Source organism: Myotis myotis, unplaced genomic scaffold (assembly GCF_014108235.1).
Source record: "Myotis myotis isolate mMyoMyo1 unplaced genomic scaffold, mMyoMyo1.p scaffold_m19_p_12, whole genome shotgun sequence".
NCBI lineage: Eukaryota > Metazoa > Chordata > Mammalia > Chiroptera > Vespertilionidae > Myotis > Myotis myotis.
In genome coordinates, this window is record NW_023416316.1 from 71,642,135 (window position 1) to 71,659,648 (window position 17,514).

Genomic DNA, 17,514 nt, shown 5'->3' on the forward strand with positions numbered 1-17,514 from the left:
TGTGCTTTTGTGAACTTTATGAAGATGACAGGCCATTATTTGCAGCATGTTCCTCAATTCAATTTTATCTCCTATTTAGTCATGACAGGATTGAAGTTATTCATTTTGGACAGAAACATCACAGAAGTGATTCTGTGCTTTTCTCACTACATCCGTCATGAGATAGAAGATGTCATTTGCCCCATCACTGGAAACGATAAGTTTGATTATGTCAGCAAAGTGGTGTCTGCTGAGATTAATCCATTATAAATTATTCTTTCTCCCTTTGTTGCAGAAGACCAGGTTAAAAACCAAGCCACGCTTAGAGAAAGGGAGTTACATTTTATTATTAAATTCTGCGCAGGCCCAGAGAAAAATGTGTCTTTCAAATTCTGGGCCCCCAATATGGAGGAAACTCTATTTATACTTTTTCTAGTCCTTTGTCTCCCAAATTTGGAATGAGACTTCCGGGCCTTCTGAGAAAGAAGGCCTGCGTGCTGGCAAGGGGCCATGAGACCATATCTCAAGGCCTGGCCTGGTGTCAGCACTGACAACTCTGTCTGGGGCATAGTTTACGGCCTCTCTGGAATGGGAGTAGTCTTGTTTTCCTTATTATTTAAGACAGAAGCCAGAATAGCAGGGTTGAAATTTCCAACAGCAGTTTTTATATAAGATGGATGCTTCACCTTCATAACTAATATTTTGTGGAGTGATGCTTTGAGACTAATGTAAATGCCCTGGTCCTCATTCAACTTTCACCCAGTAGTTTTATCATCTATTGGGGTTTCTTGGCTGAATTAATTATTACTATGATAGATAATTAAATAGTAGTTTTCTAATTCCATCATTCCTTCTGCATTTCTTTTTTTAAAATATATTTTTATTTATTTCAGAGAGGAAGGGAGAGGGAGAGAGATAGAAACATGAATGATGAGTGAGAATCATTGGTTGGCTGCTTCCTGCACGCCTCCGCACTGGGGATCGAACCCACAGTCCGGGCATGTGCCCGTGACCGGAATCAAACCCAGGACCCAGGCCGCAGGCCAACACTCTGTCCACTGAGCCAAACCAGCTAGGGCTCCTTCTGCATTTCTTAATTGGCATTCTACTGTATGGAAGAACTCTATCCATTTATTTGTTTAGTTTTGGGGTTTTTTTTCCACTGTAGATTCCTATTCTGCTTAATGGAATATAATTCTTTACCACAGTTTGTTTGGATGCTCAAATTGTCCCATATTTGGCCAGTAAGAGCTCCCTCAAGCTGCTTGCTATGTCTTTGCTTGCTATGACATTTCCCCACCATTCCTGCATTCCTTGCTTTCTGGCACACCAAGCTCTTTTAGTCTCATCTTGTACTTTTCCTGTCCTAGCTCTGAAATCAGCCATTTCTCCATAGGGCCTTGTGGGGAATGGATTTAGAAATCAAGATGGTCTCACTAATGGATGTGCACACTACTACTGGAATGTCATCATTCCCAAGCTCCCTATAAGACAAAGCTAGGAAGTATATGTTCATATATACACATGCTATGTCTATCCACTTTTACATGCATATTTATTTCTGTTCTATCTGTATATATTGAAAACCATGAGGTTGTATTGGTACTTCCATTCTAAACGAGCCATATACCATCATTCTAGCTTTCCTCATTTTTTATGTTTCTAATTCTCTTCTGCACAAATGAGAAACCTGGCTCTTATTATCCTCAATGTGTTTACTTATTTACCCAATCCTTTTCACAACCAGTCTTCGAGCCCTGTCTGGCCATTGTCCAACTCAGGTCTTTTTTTCCACACAAGGCTCACACCCTGCCAGGTCACATGCCACGTGCTGTACTAGTTGCCTCCCCTGCCTTAGCCCAGACCTCTGCTAAATGACCTTTACTTAGACCTGCCTAATGGCTGTTTTTTCTTTGACTATATATACACTTTCAATTAAAATATTGAAATAATGATACAGTCACATGCAAATGTAAGAAATAATACAGAAAGATCCCACTTACCCTTTATTCAGTTTCTACCAATAGTAACATCTTACCCTAAACTAAAACTGTACAATATCACAGCCAGGATATTGACATTGTTTCAGTCAAGATAAGGTCACTTCTATCACTACAAGGATCCCTCCTGTTGTCTTGTATAGTCAAACCCACTTACATCCATGACTCTGACCTCTGATGACCATTAACCAGTTTCCCATTTCTATCATTTATTTTAAGAATGTTATACCCCTAGCAGGTTTGACTCAATGGATAGAGCATCAGCCCACAGACTAAAGGGTCCCAGGTCCAATTCGGTCAAGGGCACGTACCTTGGTTCAGGTTCCCTCGCCCTGTTCGGGGGGTGTGTAGGAGGCAACCAATCAATGTGTCTCTCCCATGTCGATGTTTCTCTCTGTCTCTCTCCCTTCCACTCTCTCTAAAAAATCAATGGAAAAAATATCCTTGGATGAGGCCTAACAAACAAATAAAAAAAATGTTATATAAATGAAATCATACAACATGCAGCCTTTTAGATTTAGCCTTTTTCACTTGTCCTGATTCCCTTGAATTTCATCCAGGTTGTTGTGTGTATCTACAGTGTATTTTTTTTTTTTTTTCTGAGTAGCATTCTCTGGTATGGGGTTTAGCCATTCACTCATTGAATGACATCTGGATTGTTTCCAGTTTTGGGTTATTATGAATAAAGCTGTGTGAACATGCACATACAGATTATTGTGTGAACGAACATGAATTGTGTCATTACTCTGTGATAAATGGCCAAGAGTGTACTTCCTAGGTCATAAGATTGTTGCATATTTAGTTTCATATGAAACTGCCAAACTATTTTCCAGAATGGCTACACCATTTTACATCCCTACCAGCAATGTAAGTGATTAAATTTCTCTGCAGCCTCACCAGCATTAGGTGTTGTCACTAGTTATTTTAGGCATTCAGGTACGTTTCTTGTGGTATCTCATTGCAGTCTGCTGAACTCACTTATTAGGTCTAGGAGGTTTTGGAGAGTCCTTGGAATTTCCTGTATAAACAATCATGTCTGCAAATAAGGATAGTTTTGTTTCTTTCCTTTATAATATGTATGATATTATTTTTCCCCTTTCCTTATTGTAGTGGCCTAGAACTTCTACTGAACAGAATAAGAGTCATGAGAGCAGATATCCTGCCTCCATCCTGATCCATACCCATCAGTATGATGTTGTTTTCAATAGATGCTCTATAACAAGTTGAATTAATTGCCCTTTCTTGTTAATTTGAATAGGTGTTGGAATTTATCAGATGCCTTTTCTGTCAGTTGAAAATCTACTCATATGATTTTTTTTTCTTTAGCCTGTTATATATATACTAGAGGCCCGGTGCACAAAAATTTGTGCACTCGGGGGGGAGGGGGGTCCCTCAGCCCGTCCTGTGCCCTCTCGCAGTCTGGGACCCCTCGGGAGATAATGCCCTGCTGGCTTAGGCCTGCTCCCGGGTGGCAGAGGGCAGGCCCAATCCCTAGGTGCAGCCCCTGGTCAGGCTCAGAGCAGGGCCGATTGGGGAGTTGGGGCGCCACCCCCTGTCATGCCCAGAGCAGGGCGGATCGGGAGGTTGTGATGCCACCCCCAGTCACGCACAGAGCAGGGCCAATCCGGGGGTTGGGGCGCTGCCCCCTGTCACGCACAGAGCAGGGCGGATCAGGGGGTTGGGGCGCCGCCACTCTCACACTCAGGGCAGGGCCGATGGGGAGGTTATGGCTCTACCCCGTCACACACAGAGCAGGGCCCGTGGGGGGGAAGGGGGCGCCGCACCCTGTCACACACAGAGCCGCAGGGCGATCAGAGGTTGGGGAGCTCCCCTGTATCAGGCACAGAGCAGGGCTGATCAGGAGGCTGGGGCACCTTCCCCTGTCACGACCAGAGCAGGGCGAATAGGGAGGTTGTGGCCCCACCCCGTCACACACAGAGCCGCAGGGGGATCAGGGAGTTTGGGTGCGCTGATCCCGGTGCCAGGAGGTCTCTCGGCTCCGCTGATCCCAGTGCTGGGAGGCATATTACCCTTTTACTATATAAGGTAGAGGCCTGGTGCACGGGTGGGGCTGGCTGGTTTGCCCTGAAGGGTGTTCTGGATCAGGGTGGGGGTACCCACTGGGGTGCCTGGCCAGCCTGGGTGAGGGGATGATGGCTGTTTGCAGCTGGTCACACACCCTTCAGGGTGAGGGTCCCCACTGGGGTGCCTGGCCAGCCTGGGTGAGGGGATGATGGCTGTTTGCAGCTGGTCACACACCCTTCAGGGTGGGGGTCCCCACTGGGGTGCTTGGCCAGCCTGGGTGAGGGGATGATGGCTGTTTGCAGCTGGTCACACACCCTTCAGGGTAGGGGTCCCCACTGGGGTGCCTGGCCAGTCTGGGTGAGGGGCTGAGGGCTGTTTTCAGGCTGGCAGGTGGCGGAAGCTCCCAACCGCTCCTTTTTTTCTTTTTTCTTTTTTAATTCTGGGCCAGCTTTAGCTCTGAGGCTCCAGCTCTTAGGCCTCCGCTGCTGAAAGTAGGTAATCGAAACAATGTATAACTCCAGCTCTGACTCCACCTCTGAGATCCCAGTTTGTTAAAATGTTTCAAACTGCCCGCTCAGAGGCCTGCAGCGGCAGGCAGGGAACGTTGGTTTCCTCTGTCACTGAAGCAAGCAAGCCTCATGTTAGTTTCAAGCTGCCTGGCTGCTGGCCGCCATCTTGGCTGACAGTTAATTTGCATATCTCCCTGATTAGCCAATGGGAAGGGTAGCGGTCGTACGCCAGTTACCATGTTTCTCTTTTATTAGATTAGATAATTATATTGATTGATTTTTTAATGTTTATCCATTCTCACAGGCTTGCAGTTAATCCCATCTGATAATGGTGTGTGATTATTTTTATGCATTGATGATTTTGATTTGCTAATATTTTGATGAGAATTTTATACTTAAGTTCTAAAGAGACATTGAATTGTAGTTTTGTGGGTTTTTTTGTTCAGTCTTTGCTTTAGGTGAAAGAGTGATCCTAGCCTCATAAAAAGGGTTGGAAATGTTCTGTCCTCTTCTATTTTCTGAAAGATATTGTGTGAAATTGGTTAAATTCTTTAAATGTTGGGTAGCATTTTCCAATATCTCAGCAGTAGTCTTTTGCCCTAGGAGGCTACAGATTTTTTGTTCATTACTCAGTATTTTCAAGTAACGACCATTATTTGTCTGCCCTGAGTAAGTAACTTGTATCAGTCCTTCAGGTATCCCCAGACAGGTTACAGCTATGGGCAAACTACGGCCCGCGGGCCAGATTCGGCCCGTTTGAAATGAATAAAACTAAAAAAAAAAAAAAAAGACCGTACCCTTTTATGTAATGATGTTTACTTTGAATTTATATTAGTTCACACAAACACTCCATCCATGCTTTTGTTTTGGCCCTCCGGTCCAGTTTAAGAACCCATTGTGGCCCTTGAGTCAAAAAGTTTGCCCACCCCTGCTGTTAGAACAAACACACAATAATTTTCAAAGAGTGCTGCCAAGCAGGGGAGTGGGGGGTGGAGAGTAGGTGGGGCAAAGACAAGTGAAAATGTTGCCTTTTCTCTTGATTCAGCATTTGCTTGGTTGCTGTACATCTCTCAGTATTTTCCAGAGTTCTGACAAAGTTGGTTCTGACAGCTTCTGATTGATTTAGATGTTTCTGTTGGTAGGATGGGTGTTTGGAGATGCCTACTCCTCTGTGCTGTTAGTGTCACTTCTCTCTTTTATTCTTGAAGAATATTTTTGCCAGCTATAACATTTGCATATGACAGTTCTTTTCTCTCAAAAACTTGAAAAATGTTATGCCACTTCCTCTAGCCTTCATTCTTTTAGGTGAGAAATGGCTGTCATTCAGATTGGGCTTTTTTCCTATAACTGTCATTTCTCTTTGGTTCCTTTCAAGATATTTTTGTCTTCAGTTTTCATAAGTCTTATTAGAATACATCTTAGCATAGATTTCTTTGCTTGTATCCTAGCTAAGGTTCCTTTAGCTTCTTAAACAAGTAGGTTTAAGTCTTTCCCCAAATTTGGGAGACTTGCAGCCATTATGTTTTCAGTCCCACTCCCTTTCTGCCTTTCCTTTGAGACTCAATGATATGAATGTTGTTAGCCCTTTAGTTAATTCCCTACAGGCATCTGAGAATCTGTTGATTTGTATTAGTCTATTTTTCTCTCTGTTGTTCATATTATACAATTTCTGTTCATCTATCTGTGCTCAAGGTCACTAATTGCACTCTGTCATCTTCACTATGCTATTTAACCCATCCAGAGAGTTTTTAAATTTTAGTTATGTATTTTTTAGTTCTGTTATTGCTGTTTGGTTCTATTTTTTTATAACCTCTACTTCTTTGCTGAGCATTCTACTCATTTGTTTTAAGAGAATTGGTAATTACATATTGAATTATTTTTAGGATAGCTTCATTGAAATCCTTATTGGATATCTTCAACATATTTATCTCTGTTTTGATATCTGTTGATTGTCTTTTCTCATTCTTGTTGTGATTTTTTTGGTTCCTGGAATAACAAGTGATCTTGTACTGTAGATATTTTGAATCCTGCTTGTTTTTATTTTAGTGAGTGTTCTCCCTATTGAAGTGTAGCTCGAGACCAAGTGAGCCTGAATGCTTACTTTCCCATTCAGCCTTGTTGACTCCACCCCAACAAAAGTGGAGCACTTACACTGCCTCCTTGCACATGAATCAGATGGAATTTCAGCTCCCCCATAACCTCCCTGACACCTTTGTGGAGAAGGTGGAGCATTGCCCTGCACTCTCATATTACTTTTGAGTGGGGGTGTAAGACCAGCTTCCTGAATAAAGAAAGATGACCAGCTTCCCACTGGACCCCACTGCCATCTGGGAAAGAGGAAATGAAAAGGTGATTCACCCCATTTTGTTGCTGCAGGGTGCGACTGAAGCTCATTTTCCTGCTGTGCCCTGTGGACATGGGGTGAGGGCAGGAAACATAGTGCCAACTATCCCACCTCTTACCACTTCTTTTCTCCTCATGCATGCAGGTGGAGTTGGAGGCTCAGCTCCCCACTAGGCTCCAGTGACACTGGGGACAGTGTGGGGAAGACAGGAGAGCCAACTAGCCTGCTTCACACATTTTTTAATTCATTCATCAGTTGATGGACATTTGTGTTGTTTCCACTTTTTGGCTTTTGTGAGTATGCTGCTTTGAACATTTGTGTACAAGTTTTGGTGTGGGCATGTTTTCATTTTGGGGGGTATATTCTTAGTAGAACTTTGGGGTTGTATGCTAACTCTTTGCTTATTTGAACTGTCAGATTTTCTTCCAAAGTAGTTTACCATTTTACATTCCCACCAGCGTTTTTGAGGGCTCTTATTTTTTCACATCCTCACCAACACTTATTGTCTGACTTTTTTTATCATAGTTCTCCATGGGGGTATGAAGTGGCATCTCATTGTGGTTTCAGTTTGCATTTTTTTTTTTTTTTGACTGACGATGTTAAATGTCTTTTCATGTGCTTGTTGGCCATATTTACTTTTTTTGAGAACTACCCATTCAAATCTCTTGCTCATTTTTTATGATAAAATTCACATACCATAAAACTCACTCTTTTAAAATATTCAGTGATTTTTAGTACATACTAGTATACAAAGCTGTGAAATTATCACCACCGTCTAAATCCAGAACATCATCATCAGATCATAAAGAAATTCTGTACCAATTAGCAATTGATCCCCATTTTTTCTTTTCCTTAGTCCCTGCTAACCACTGATCTACTTTTGTCCATATAGGTTTGCCTATTTGGGACATTTCATATAAATAGAATAATGCTAGTATATGTGATATTTTGTGTCTGCCTTCTTTTATTTAGCATGATAATGTTTTTAAGGTTCATCTTTGTGGCATGTATCATATGTCATCCTTTTTATGGTTGAGTAATATTTCATTGTATGAATATACTACATTTTGTTTATCTATTTGGATTGATGCACAATTTGGTTGTTTGTGCTTTTGGCTAGTCTAATAATGCTCATGAATTTTTGTGTACATGTTTTTGTGCGGGTGTATTTTCTGTTGTTTTTGTTAATCCTCACCCAAGCATATCTTTTCCATTGATTTTTAGAGAGAGTGGAAGGGAGAGATTGGGGGAGGGGGAAACAGAGAGGGGGTAGGGAGATAAAGAAGAAACATTGATGTGAGAGAGATACATCGATTGGTTGCCTCCTACATGCTTCCTTCCTGGGCCTGGGGTTTGAACCTGCAACCTAGGTATGTTCCCTTGACCAGAAATCAAACCCAAGATCCTTAGGTTCATGGGCCAACACTCTCACCACTGAGCAATACCATCCAGGGCTATGTGGATGTATTTTTTTAAAATTATTGTTTAAAGTATTACATATGTCTCCTTTCTCCCCGATTGACCCCCCCCCCCGCCCCCTGCCTGCCACTCCCACTCCCAAAGACAAGCCCTGGATGTATTTTTAATTGCTCTTGAGACTATACCCAGGAGTGGAATTACTGGGTCACATGGTGACTCCATGTTTAACATTTTGAGGAAGTGCCAAACTGGTTTTGAAATGTATTTCCCTACTGACTAATGATATTGAATATCTTTTCATGCTTATTGGCCATTTGTATATCTTCTTGGGAGAAATGTCTATCCATATCCTTTGCCCATTTTTTAATTGGCAATGTACATGCACCCATGTAGAAACAAGTACATATGTAAATGTGTGATTTGTGTGTTTGCATGTATGTAGTGCACCTGTTCCTTAGCTCTGTCCACTGAGAGGTCCTGGTGGTAACACTAGTAGCACTGAGTGTGCCTAGCACCCAGACTTCTTTCTAAATACTGTTCTTCATCAGTAAACATCAGGGCTTCGTGGATCTAATCATGAGGAAACAGACACATCTAAATTGAGAGATGTTCTACAATATAACTGGCCTGTACACTTCAAAAGTCAAGGGCATCCAAGTCAAGAAAAGACTGAGAAACTTTTTCTAGAGTGAAATAAATGAAAGAGACAGGATGACTAAGTACAGCATTGTATGAATGTTGTATGGGCTAATGTTCTATAAGGAATCTACTTATATAAAAACTCTGAGTGTAACATCATGGCCAGAAGCGCGACCAACCAGAAGGAAGTCAGTCCTGCAGGGGTTGTCTTGGAAACGGCTGTGCCCTCCCCCAGCTGTTTCCTGGAGGGCGAGGTTTCAGACAGGAACCTGCCCTCAGGGCAAGGTTTCAGGTAGGAACCCACCCTCAGGGTGAGGTTTCAGGCAGGAACCCGCCCTCGGAGCAGAGCGTGGAAGTGAAATGATTTGTAATGGATCTATTAGTGAAGCTACCTTTGGAAATATATATATATCTATAGATCAGTGGTTCTCAACCTTGGCTGCACATTAGAATCACCTGGGAATCTTTTTAAAATCCTGATTTCTGGGCCTCATCCTCCAGAAATTCTGTTTCTTTGTTACTAATGTTGTGGCCCCACCCCATAACAAAGAAACAATTTCCGGAGGATGCGGCCCAGGAATCAGGATTTTAAAAAGATTCCCAGGGGATTCTAATGTGCAGCCAAGGTTGAGAACCACTGCTATAGATAATATTAAAAATATATCTAAACGTGCAATTCTTTGTCCAAAAAGCATGTTCAAAAATTAAATGAAGAAAATTTGGATATACTCGATGGAGATTTTCACACATATTTGAGTGATGATTCCATTGATTCCACAGATGATGCTGAAAAGGAAAATTTTCCCATCGAATTTCTTAATAGTATTACTCCTTCGGGAATGCCATCTCATAAATTAAAATTGAAAGTGGGTGCAATCATCATGCTATTGAGAAATCTCAATAGTAAATGGGGTCTTTGTAATGGTACCAGATTTATTATCAAAAGATTATGACCTAATATTATCGAAGCTGAAGTATTAACAGGATCTGCAGAGGGAAAGGTTGTTCTGATTCCAAGAATTAATTTGTCCCCATCTGACACTGGCCTCCCATTTAAATTGATTCAATGACAGTTTCCCATGATGCCAGCATTTGTGATGACTATTAATAAATCATAAGGACAAACTCTACACAGAGTAGACATATTCCTACCTGAACCCGTTTTCGCACATGGTCAGTTATATGTTGCTTTCTCTCGAGTTTGAAGAGCATGTGACGTTACAGTTAAAGTTCTAAATACTTCATTACAAGGGAAATTAATCAAGCACTCTGAAAGTGTTTTTACTCTTAATGTGGTGCACAGGGAGATATTAGAATAAGTTTAATCACTTTATCAGTCATTGTTTGCATCACTGTTGTTTTTATATCATGTTTTTGTTGTTTTCATATCATGTTTTTGTCATTTTTATATCATGCCTCTGTTGTTATATCCTTTTGTTACTGTTTTTTTACTAATAAATTTATATATTATTTTCATATACATTTTACTAATTTCCTTTCATCTCTCACACTTATATTATAGAGAAAGGGCACATACCAATATTAAAATATCTCCTCTAATTACCTTTTTTAAAAAATATATATTTTATTGATTTTTTACAGAGAGAGATAGAGAGTTAGAAACATCGATGAGAGAGAAACATCTGTCAGCTGCCTCCTGCACACCCCCCACTGGGGATGTGCCCACAACCAAGGTACATGCCCTTGACAGGAATTGAACCTGGGACCCTTGAGTCCACAGGCTGATGCTCTATCCACTGAGCCAAACCAGTTAGGGCAATTAATTCTCTTTTAATGTGCATGAATTTCATGCACTGGGCTACTAGTTCTACATAATAAAGATGTAATATGCAAATGATAGTTACGTAACAACTGACCATGTAACGACCGGATCACAGATCAGCAGGATGGTGGGGCAGCGAGCTACAAGTGGGTGGCGGAGAGCTACAGTAGGGGGCAGGGCAAAAAGCTATGAAGGGGGTGCTGGGGAAGAATGGGGGCAGGGAGAGCTATAGGAGGGCGGGGCAGCGGGCAGAGAGCTGCAGGAGGGCTGCAGCGAGCTATTGATTCATGCACAGGGCTACTAGTCTATAATTATAAAAGTGTAATATGCTAATTAGGCCAGATGACCTTCTGGACAAAGCCGCAGTGGGGCGGGGGTAGGGGGGCCATGCCCCTTGCATGAATTTCATGCATCGGGCCTCTAGTATTGAGATAATCAGTGAAGCCTGAGTGAGGTCCATGGAATAAAGGGCAACTAGTAATGTATCAGTCATAATTTGGGGGAATTGTAGAGAAGAACCTCATTATTTATGGGAAATAAATGCTGTTAATTGGAGTAATGGGACAGCCTATCTGCAGCTTCTTCTCAAATGGTTCAAGAGAAAATATTCTTTGTTATAAGTTTTCTGTAAATTTGAGATTGATTCAAAATAAAATAAAATCCTCTCCAAAAAGTGTTTAAAATTAAAGTTAAGTTGTTCAACTGGTTTGCATGCTTCTGAGCAGTCAGAACCAGTCCATCTTGAAGCAGAGGCTATTGGAGACCTTAAGCAGAGCAGTTTCAGGGCAGGCAGAGACCAGAGTTAAATAGAAGTTGAGGATGAGACTGGTGACAAATGGAAATGATAGACATGAGCAGCTTTTTTAGGAGTTTAGCTGTGGAGGGAGAAGGGGGTCCGTTAGAAGGAGAATCATAGTGAAGGATCTGGAAACAGTGATATACTAAGGATGTCTGAAAAAATTAACTTATCCTAAATAGGGGAGATCTTGGAGAAGTTTTGTCTTCAGATATTTAAATACCTTGCAAGTCAGATGATTTGTTTGTTTTTGTTTGTTTGTTTTAGAGGGATGAATTTGCAACCAGTGTTTACAGAGAAAATGGATTTTGACTCATCATTAGAAAACCTCTTGAGCTGTACAGCAGTTAAATAATTAGTTGCCATGTGAGAAGTGAGCCTCCTGTCACAAAAAGTGGAAAATGATAGGTTGGAAAGTAGGTGTTCCAGCCCAGTTCCTGGACGTGACTCCTTTATTGATTTAGGAATGAGGTTAGATGGACTTCCTGCTCCCACCCCATTCTCTGAGTAGGAATTCTTAGTCCTTTCTGAAATCTTGAGTATAACAGGAAATTACCAATTTTTGAGATTTGTCTTTAATTTTGTTGTTTATTGTGCTTATGACAAGTGTAGATAATTTCACATTGCAGTGACCAGTATCTCATTTGGTTCCTTAGATATTACTCTGGATGATTCTGAGTAAAACTGTGGGTGTGTTACCGGTGGGGAGAGGTCCTCATCCCCACCTGTTGCTCGTGGGGGTGGATTCCTTGCAATATCCCAAGAAAAAGAATTTTCTGAAACTTGCGAGAGAGGATGAGATATTGTAGAAAGCTTTTATTTCTGTGGAATTACACCCCTGAAATTCCAAGATCCCATTTCTCTTAGTCCAGTCATAGAAGAAGTATAGTTGGGGCTTCAGCAGAGCTAAAATCAGAGCCAGTGTCCAGAATTTTCTTTCCATGTTGGAGCCAAGTCCAGTCCAGCATCAGTCCATTTGTCCATTGCATGTGGGCTTGGCGAATGCCAGGAAGCCAAGAGTCAAGAGCAACAAGACAGAGAACTCCTTTATTAGGAGATTATGTATTCCCAAATTTTGCAGGCTTTCATTGGTTCCATCCATTCTGACAAGTCCGTGGTTCCCCAGGTTTGACTGACAGGTACTTCCCCTGGTCACCCCAGCTTCACTGCACATACGTCTATCCTTTATTGGACCCCTCCCGCCAGCGATCTACAGAGAATGGGCAGGTGGTTCCCTGGGGGTTGCAGTTGCAGCTCCTGGTGAAGCTGCCCAAATGACCTGCCTGTAATGTCTGGCCTTCTCTTTGTTCCTTTTCTATTGTTAATAACTAGTTAATTACAACAGTATCTGGTGGGACACACACACACACACACACACACACCACCACACACACCACATGTGCAAGCAGGCCGTGTACATTAGGCTGGGAGAGGGGTCTTTCGTACATTGACGATCACAGCAGCTCAGGAGAGTGTAGGATTGCTTGCAGGGATTATCTTTTATATTGTTTTCCTACTTTTTCTTGGAGGCTGACTTTTTTTTAGAGACAGTATATTTAGGAGTGAGAAGGGTAGGGACAGTAATGAGGCAGGGTCCCCCATGATTTTATATTCATGAAATATAGGAAACTGACATTTTCTTATGTATTTAGAAAAATATGTTGTCAAAGGAGGAAAAATAGATCAGTTGTTAGCAGGTATGTGGGAAAACAACAGTAGTGTTGGTTCTTGTGGCCTACAAATAAGTAATGATTGTGCGGGATGGAGGAAAGGAAAGCAGAGAGAGGCTAATGCGGCTGAGGATAACGAGCTTCTACAGAAGCTCTCTGTGGCCACTAGGAGAAGGGTTCTGTGCCTTTTAAGTGTCTGCTGAAAGCATGGCCCTTCATAAAATGACTAAAACATTCCATTCTCTATAAAATATGAAATAGAAACTAATATAGTCTTGCTGCTCCTGTTTATCTAAAGATATGGCTTCTGGTTTTTTCTTATTGATAATTTAAATAAAAATTAAGATGTTATTTCTAAGAGTCTGAACAATTTATCATTAGCAAACTAGAACTGATCCCTATTTAAAATTTTTAATTGATTTTTAGGGTGAAGCACAAATATGCTTTCTTATAGATTTGTGAAACAAAAATGTGGGTATATATAACAAAATTGATCCACAAAATTAATCAGGAGATTTCTGGGGTCCAAGAAGTTGGCACAAAACCCTATCAGAGATAGCATCTCTTGATCTGTATTTTAGTTCTGTATTTCTCTCTGATCTCAGAAATAAACCTGTGTTGAGTTGCTAAAAATATTTCCTCTTTCAGCACGTTCATACTTAGTTGTTGAAATATGTGAATCCTATATAATAAAAGGCTAATATGCATATCTACCGAACAGCAGAACAACCAGTTGCTATGACATGCACTGACCACCAGGGGGCAGACGCTCAATGCAGGAGCTGCCCCCTGGTGGTCAGTGCATACCCACAGGGTGAGCGCTGCTCAGCCAGAAGCCCTGAGCTGGGTTCACGGCTGGTAAGCACAGTGGCGGGAGTCTTTCCTGCTTCTGCAGCAGAGCAGGCCTAAGCTGTCAGTCAGACATCCCCCGAGGGCTCCAGGACTGCTAGAGGGCGTAGATGGGGCTGAGGGACCCTCCGCCCCCCCCAACAAGGGCACGAATTTTGTGCATTGAGCCTCTAGTAAAAATATAAGCTTTGAAATTTAATTTTGCTTACCAGTCATACCATCCCTAGGAATTTATTAAATAAGAGAACATAGAATCAGAAAGGTTCTAGTCCTGAAAATGTTTGTCTTATTTTTAAATAAAATCATGGATAATAATATAAATATCTAAGAGCTAAGGAATAAATAAGTAAATTATGTATCAGCTAAATATGTCATAATTATTGTGTTTCCATTAAATAAAAATCATGATAAAACTAAAGCAAAAAGTGTATTTACAATATGATTATGAACATGCAGAAAATCCACATGCCTATGGACAAAGACTGGAGGGAGATGAGTCTAGAATGTTCAAGGTGGGATTGGCGGTACACTTCCCTATTAAAGCCATTTGGCATAAATAAATGTAGTTTTTAAAAATGAATATGGCCATGAGTTGGGAGTTTTGCCAAGGAATAGTTTGGAGCATGAATTGGTGGAGTGACAGTTCTGTTGTGTCTAGGGGAAGTGCAGGCCTCTGCCCCTGCTTACCATGCCCACAGGTCAGCTGTGCTCCACCTCAGCACCAGTCTAGCTGCAGCGCATGCCACAGGAGTGGGTCCACTTCCCTAAATACTCCCAGTCAGAGTCCCTAACTGTCTAGTAACTGAGTGGGCTTAAATGGTTACATGTTTACTATTTGAGGTCAGCCCAGTTAAGATTTCACAGCGAAACTTACTCCTGAGATGCTATGTTAACTATCCCACCCTTAGCTTCATCCAGACTAGTCACCCTCATCAAACTTATTTTCTGCTTCAGAACCATTGAGAGCAGTCACCTGGACTCTCCTCTGTAGGTGTCCTTAGAGTTGCAGACATAGGGATCTCCCATTCGCTGGCTGAGATTTCCTTTGCTACCTCACATGCCTTGTATCTCAAACGGAGCTTGCCTGCCAGATTGTCACACACCTTCTCCTCACTGGCTCCTGTGTTCAGCAGTAGCTTCAGTGTCTCTCTGCCGCTCACTTAGGGAGGAACTCCCGGCACTGTGTCCAGCCCCCCTCCAGCTGCCATCTGTCTGCCTCTGCACTGTCTCACACCCTTGCTCTGCTCCAATTACTGTCCGTAGGTCCCTAGGTTTGTGCTTCCAGCCTTGTCTCTGCAGGGCAGCGTGAACCTCTGCACAGAGACTTGTTCAGAACTTGAGTCTGACTCCCTGATCCCCAGGTAGCAGGTGAGAGCCCCTTAGTCGGGGGTCTTCTGCCATCAGGTTCCAACTTGCCTTCCACGCAGCACCAACTCTTTTCTCTCCTGTAAAGTTTTGGAAGCTGTGCTTCTAGATTGGTTACATTAAAAAAAATTATTCTCTGTCGCTATACACAGAATAGCAAGGGCATGGTGCTACATTGTGAGTAGGAATTTGAGCACCAAATTGCCTTATTTGACAGAGTGCATCCTGTTGGGGAGATGGGTTCCTTTTAAAACGTGCTTGCTTAAAGCATTATTAATTGTTAAAATAGAAAAGGACAAAACAAAAAAGAGCCCTATCTATGGCAGTAGATTGTTTCCATGTGCACGTGGTTAAATACCACTTTGGAGACAAGAGACAGAAAGATGAGGGGTGGAGTGTTGCAGTGGGGGGCGGTACAGCCTGACATTAACCAAGGAAGAGGAGGACAATTGGTGGTTGTTACAGTTTCTGTTCCCTTTATATTCTTTATCCTCAAGTTACAACACCCCCTCACCCAGTTCCTTTAAAAAATGTGATACTTAGTGAGGTTTGTTTGTAGGCCTCTGCCAAGACATTACCCAAGCTTCTTTCTCCCCAGTCCCTGACAAAAGGCACCGAATTGTATTTGAGTTTTTGAGAAGCCTGACTATTATAACTATCCAATAAAGGTATCGCCAAGAATTGGGTTTTCACATTCTAAAAATAAAAACTAAAAGTAAATGTCTTCTGATTAATATATCAGCCCTATAGACATCTTTATTTGTTCTATCCAAGTATTTAATAGTTCCGCCAAGAAAACAGAAGATTTTTTTGGTTTTAAAAAATGCAGTGGTGGTTTAATAATGTTATAAATATCCAGCATGTCCCACTTCATTACAATTAACTTTCTATCATTACAGTATTTTAGATGTAATATTTTGGGCAGTCAAATCTTTTAAATGTTTGGAAAACAAAATAGAATAGTTGTAATTTAGGAATAATTTATTTAAAATGCATGTTTCCTCCACATATTTGAACAATCTGTTCAAAACACAGCTCATTCATGTGGGACTTTGCCTGTGCAACTCTGAGTGGGAATCAGTACTTTCTTTGTTCGTCACTATGGAAACAAGTCAGCCTATCCTGAATGGCTGTTAGATCATGCAGAGTGATGCTCTTATCTCAGTGTAACTTCATCACGGAGCAAGCTGGCACTGACATCTCCTGGCCTCCAGCTCTCCTCTTGGGGGCCCAGCGCCATGCAGGACCCGCCCCGGCGGCTCTCGGCCATGCCCTTCCTCAGCTCCTTCTTACAGGGCCGCCGGCACTCCGCCTCAGACACAGTACTGAGGCTGCCGCAGGGGCAGCACAGCTCCGGCTCCGGCTCCAGCTCCGCCACCAAGATGCTCTCCTCATCCTCTCTCCAGGTGATGCTAGCTGTGTCCTCTCTCAGCTGCGCCAAGAGAAACCCAACTTGCCCCGAGAGAAAAAGTAAAACTCCTTTTCTTCTTAAAGATTGCCTCAACTTTGAGTTTAAATGTAAGGAATGTGAAAAGGCTGTGCTGTGCTTATACCTTTTTAATTTTTGACCATTCTGCATTATACTTTTTACTGTCTGTCATGCTGAGAGTTTCAGTGGATATATAATAGATAAAATTATTGACTTGTGTGTTTTTTCTTTAAAAACGTAGTTCTGAACAAACCTCACTCCCTTATAACAGATCTGCTTTTATGGTTTCTTCTCTTTGTGACCAGTATGACATGTGGAGATTGTGTACGAGAGAGTTTCCTACATTAAGAGATAGTGAACTTAGATGCAATGGAAATGGATTTAATCTTGACACAGTAAAGGGTGGTCAGCACCAGCTCCCCATCTGCAATCTGAGATAAAATGGCAGCCGTTTCCCAGGTCACTTCTGTTTGGAGAGTGGAGTTTCAAATCCCTTCCTGCATGTTCTAGGCAATTCAGGACGTCCAACACCAAAGTATACAAAAGTCGGAGAGCGTTTACGGCATGTCATTCCTGGACACATGGCCTGCTCCATGGCCTGTGGGGGCAGAGCTTGCAAATATGAAAATCCAGCCCGCTGGAGTGAGCAGGAGCAGGCCATTAAGGGGATCTACTCATCCTGGTGAGTGATTCTGTCAGTCTGTTGT

General features: G+C 42.1%; 1 protein-coding gene across 9 annotated transcripts in view; it reads left to right on the plus strand.

Moving 5' to 3' along the window:
* PTPDC1 (protein tyrosine phosphatase domain containing 1) overlaps positions 1–17,514 on the plus strand; it is an 81,076-nt gene that overhangs the window by 38,330 nt on the left and 25,232 nt on the right. For 3 of the 9 annotated variants that reach the window (XM_036331386.1, XM_036331387.1, XM_036331388.1), the window contains exon 3: positions 17,318–17,489. The exons of 2 other annotated variants lie outside the window; for them this stretch is intronic. In XM_036331386.1, coding sequence (XP_036187279.1) covers positions 17,318–17,489 — 172 coding nt within the window. Of the gene's footprint in view, positions 1–14,520; positions 16,849–17,317; positions 17,490–17,514 lie in introns of those variants that run through there. 4 more of the 9 variants (XM_036331391.1, XM_036331385.1, XM_036331384.1 and 1 more) reach the window with 4 other exon arrangements.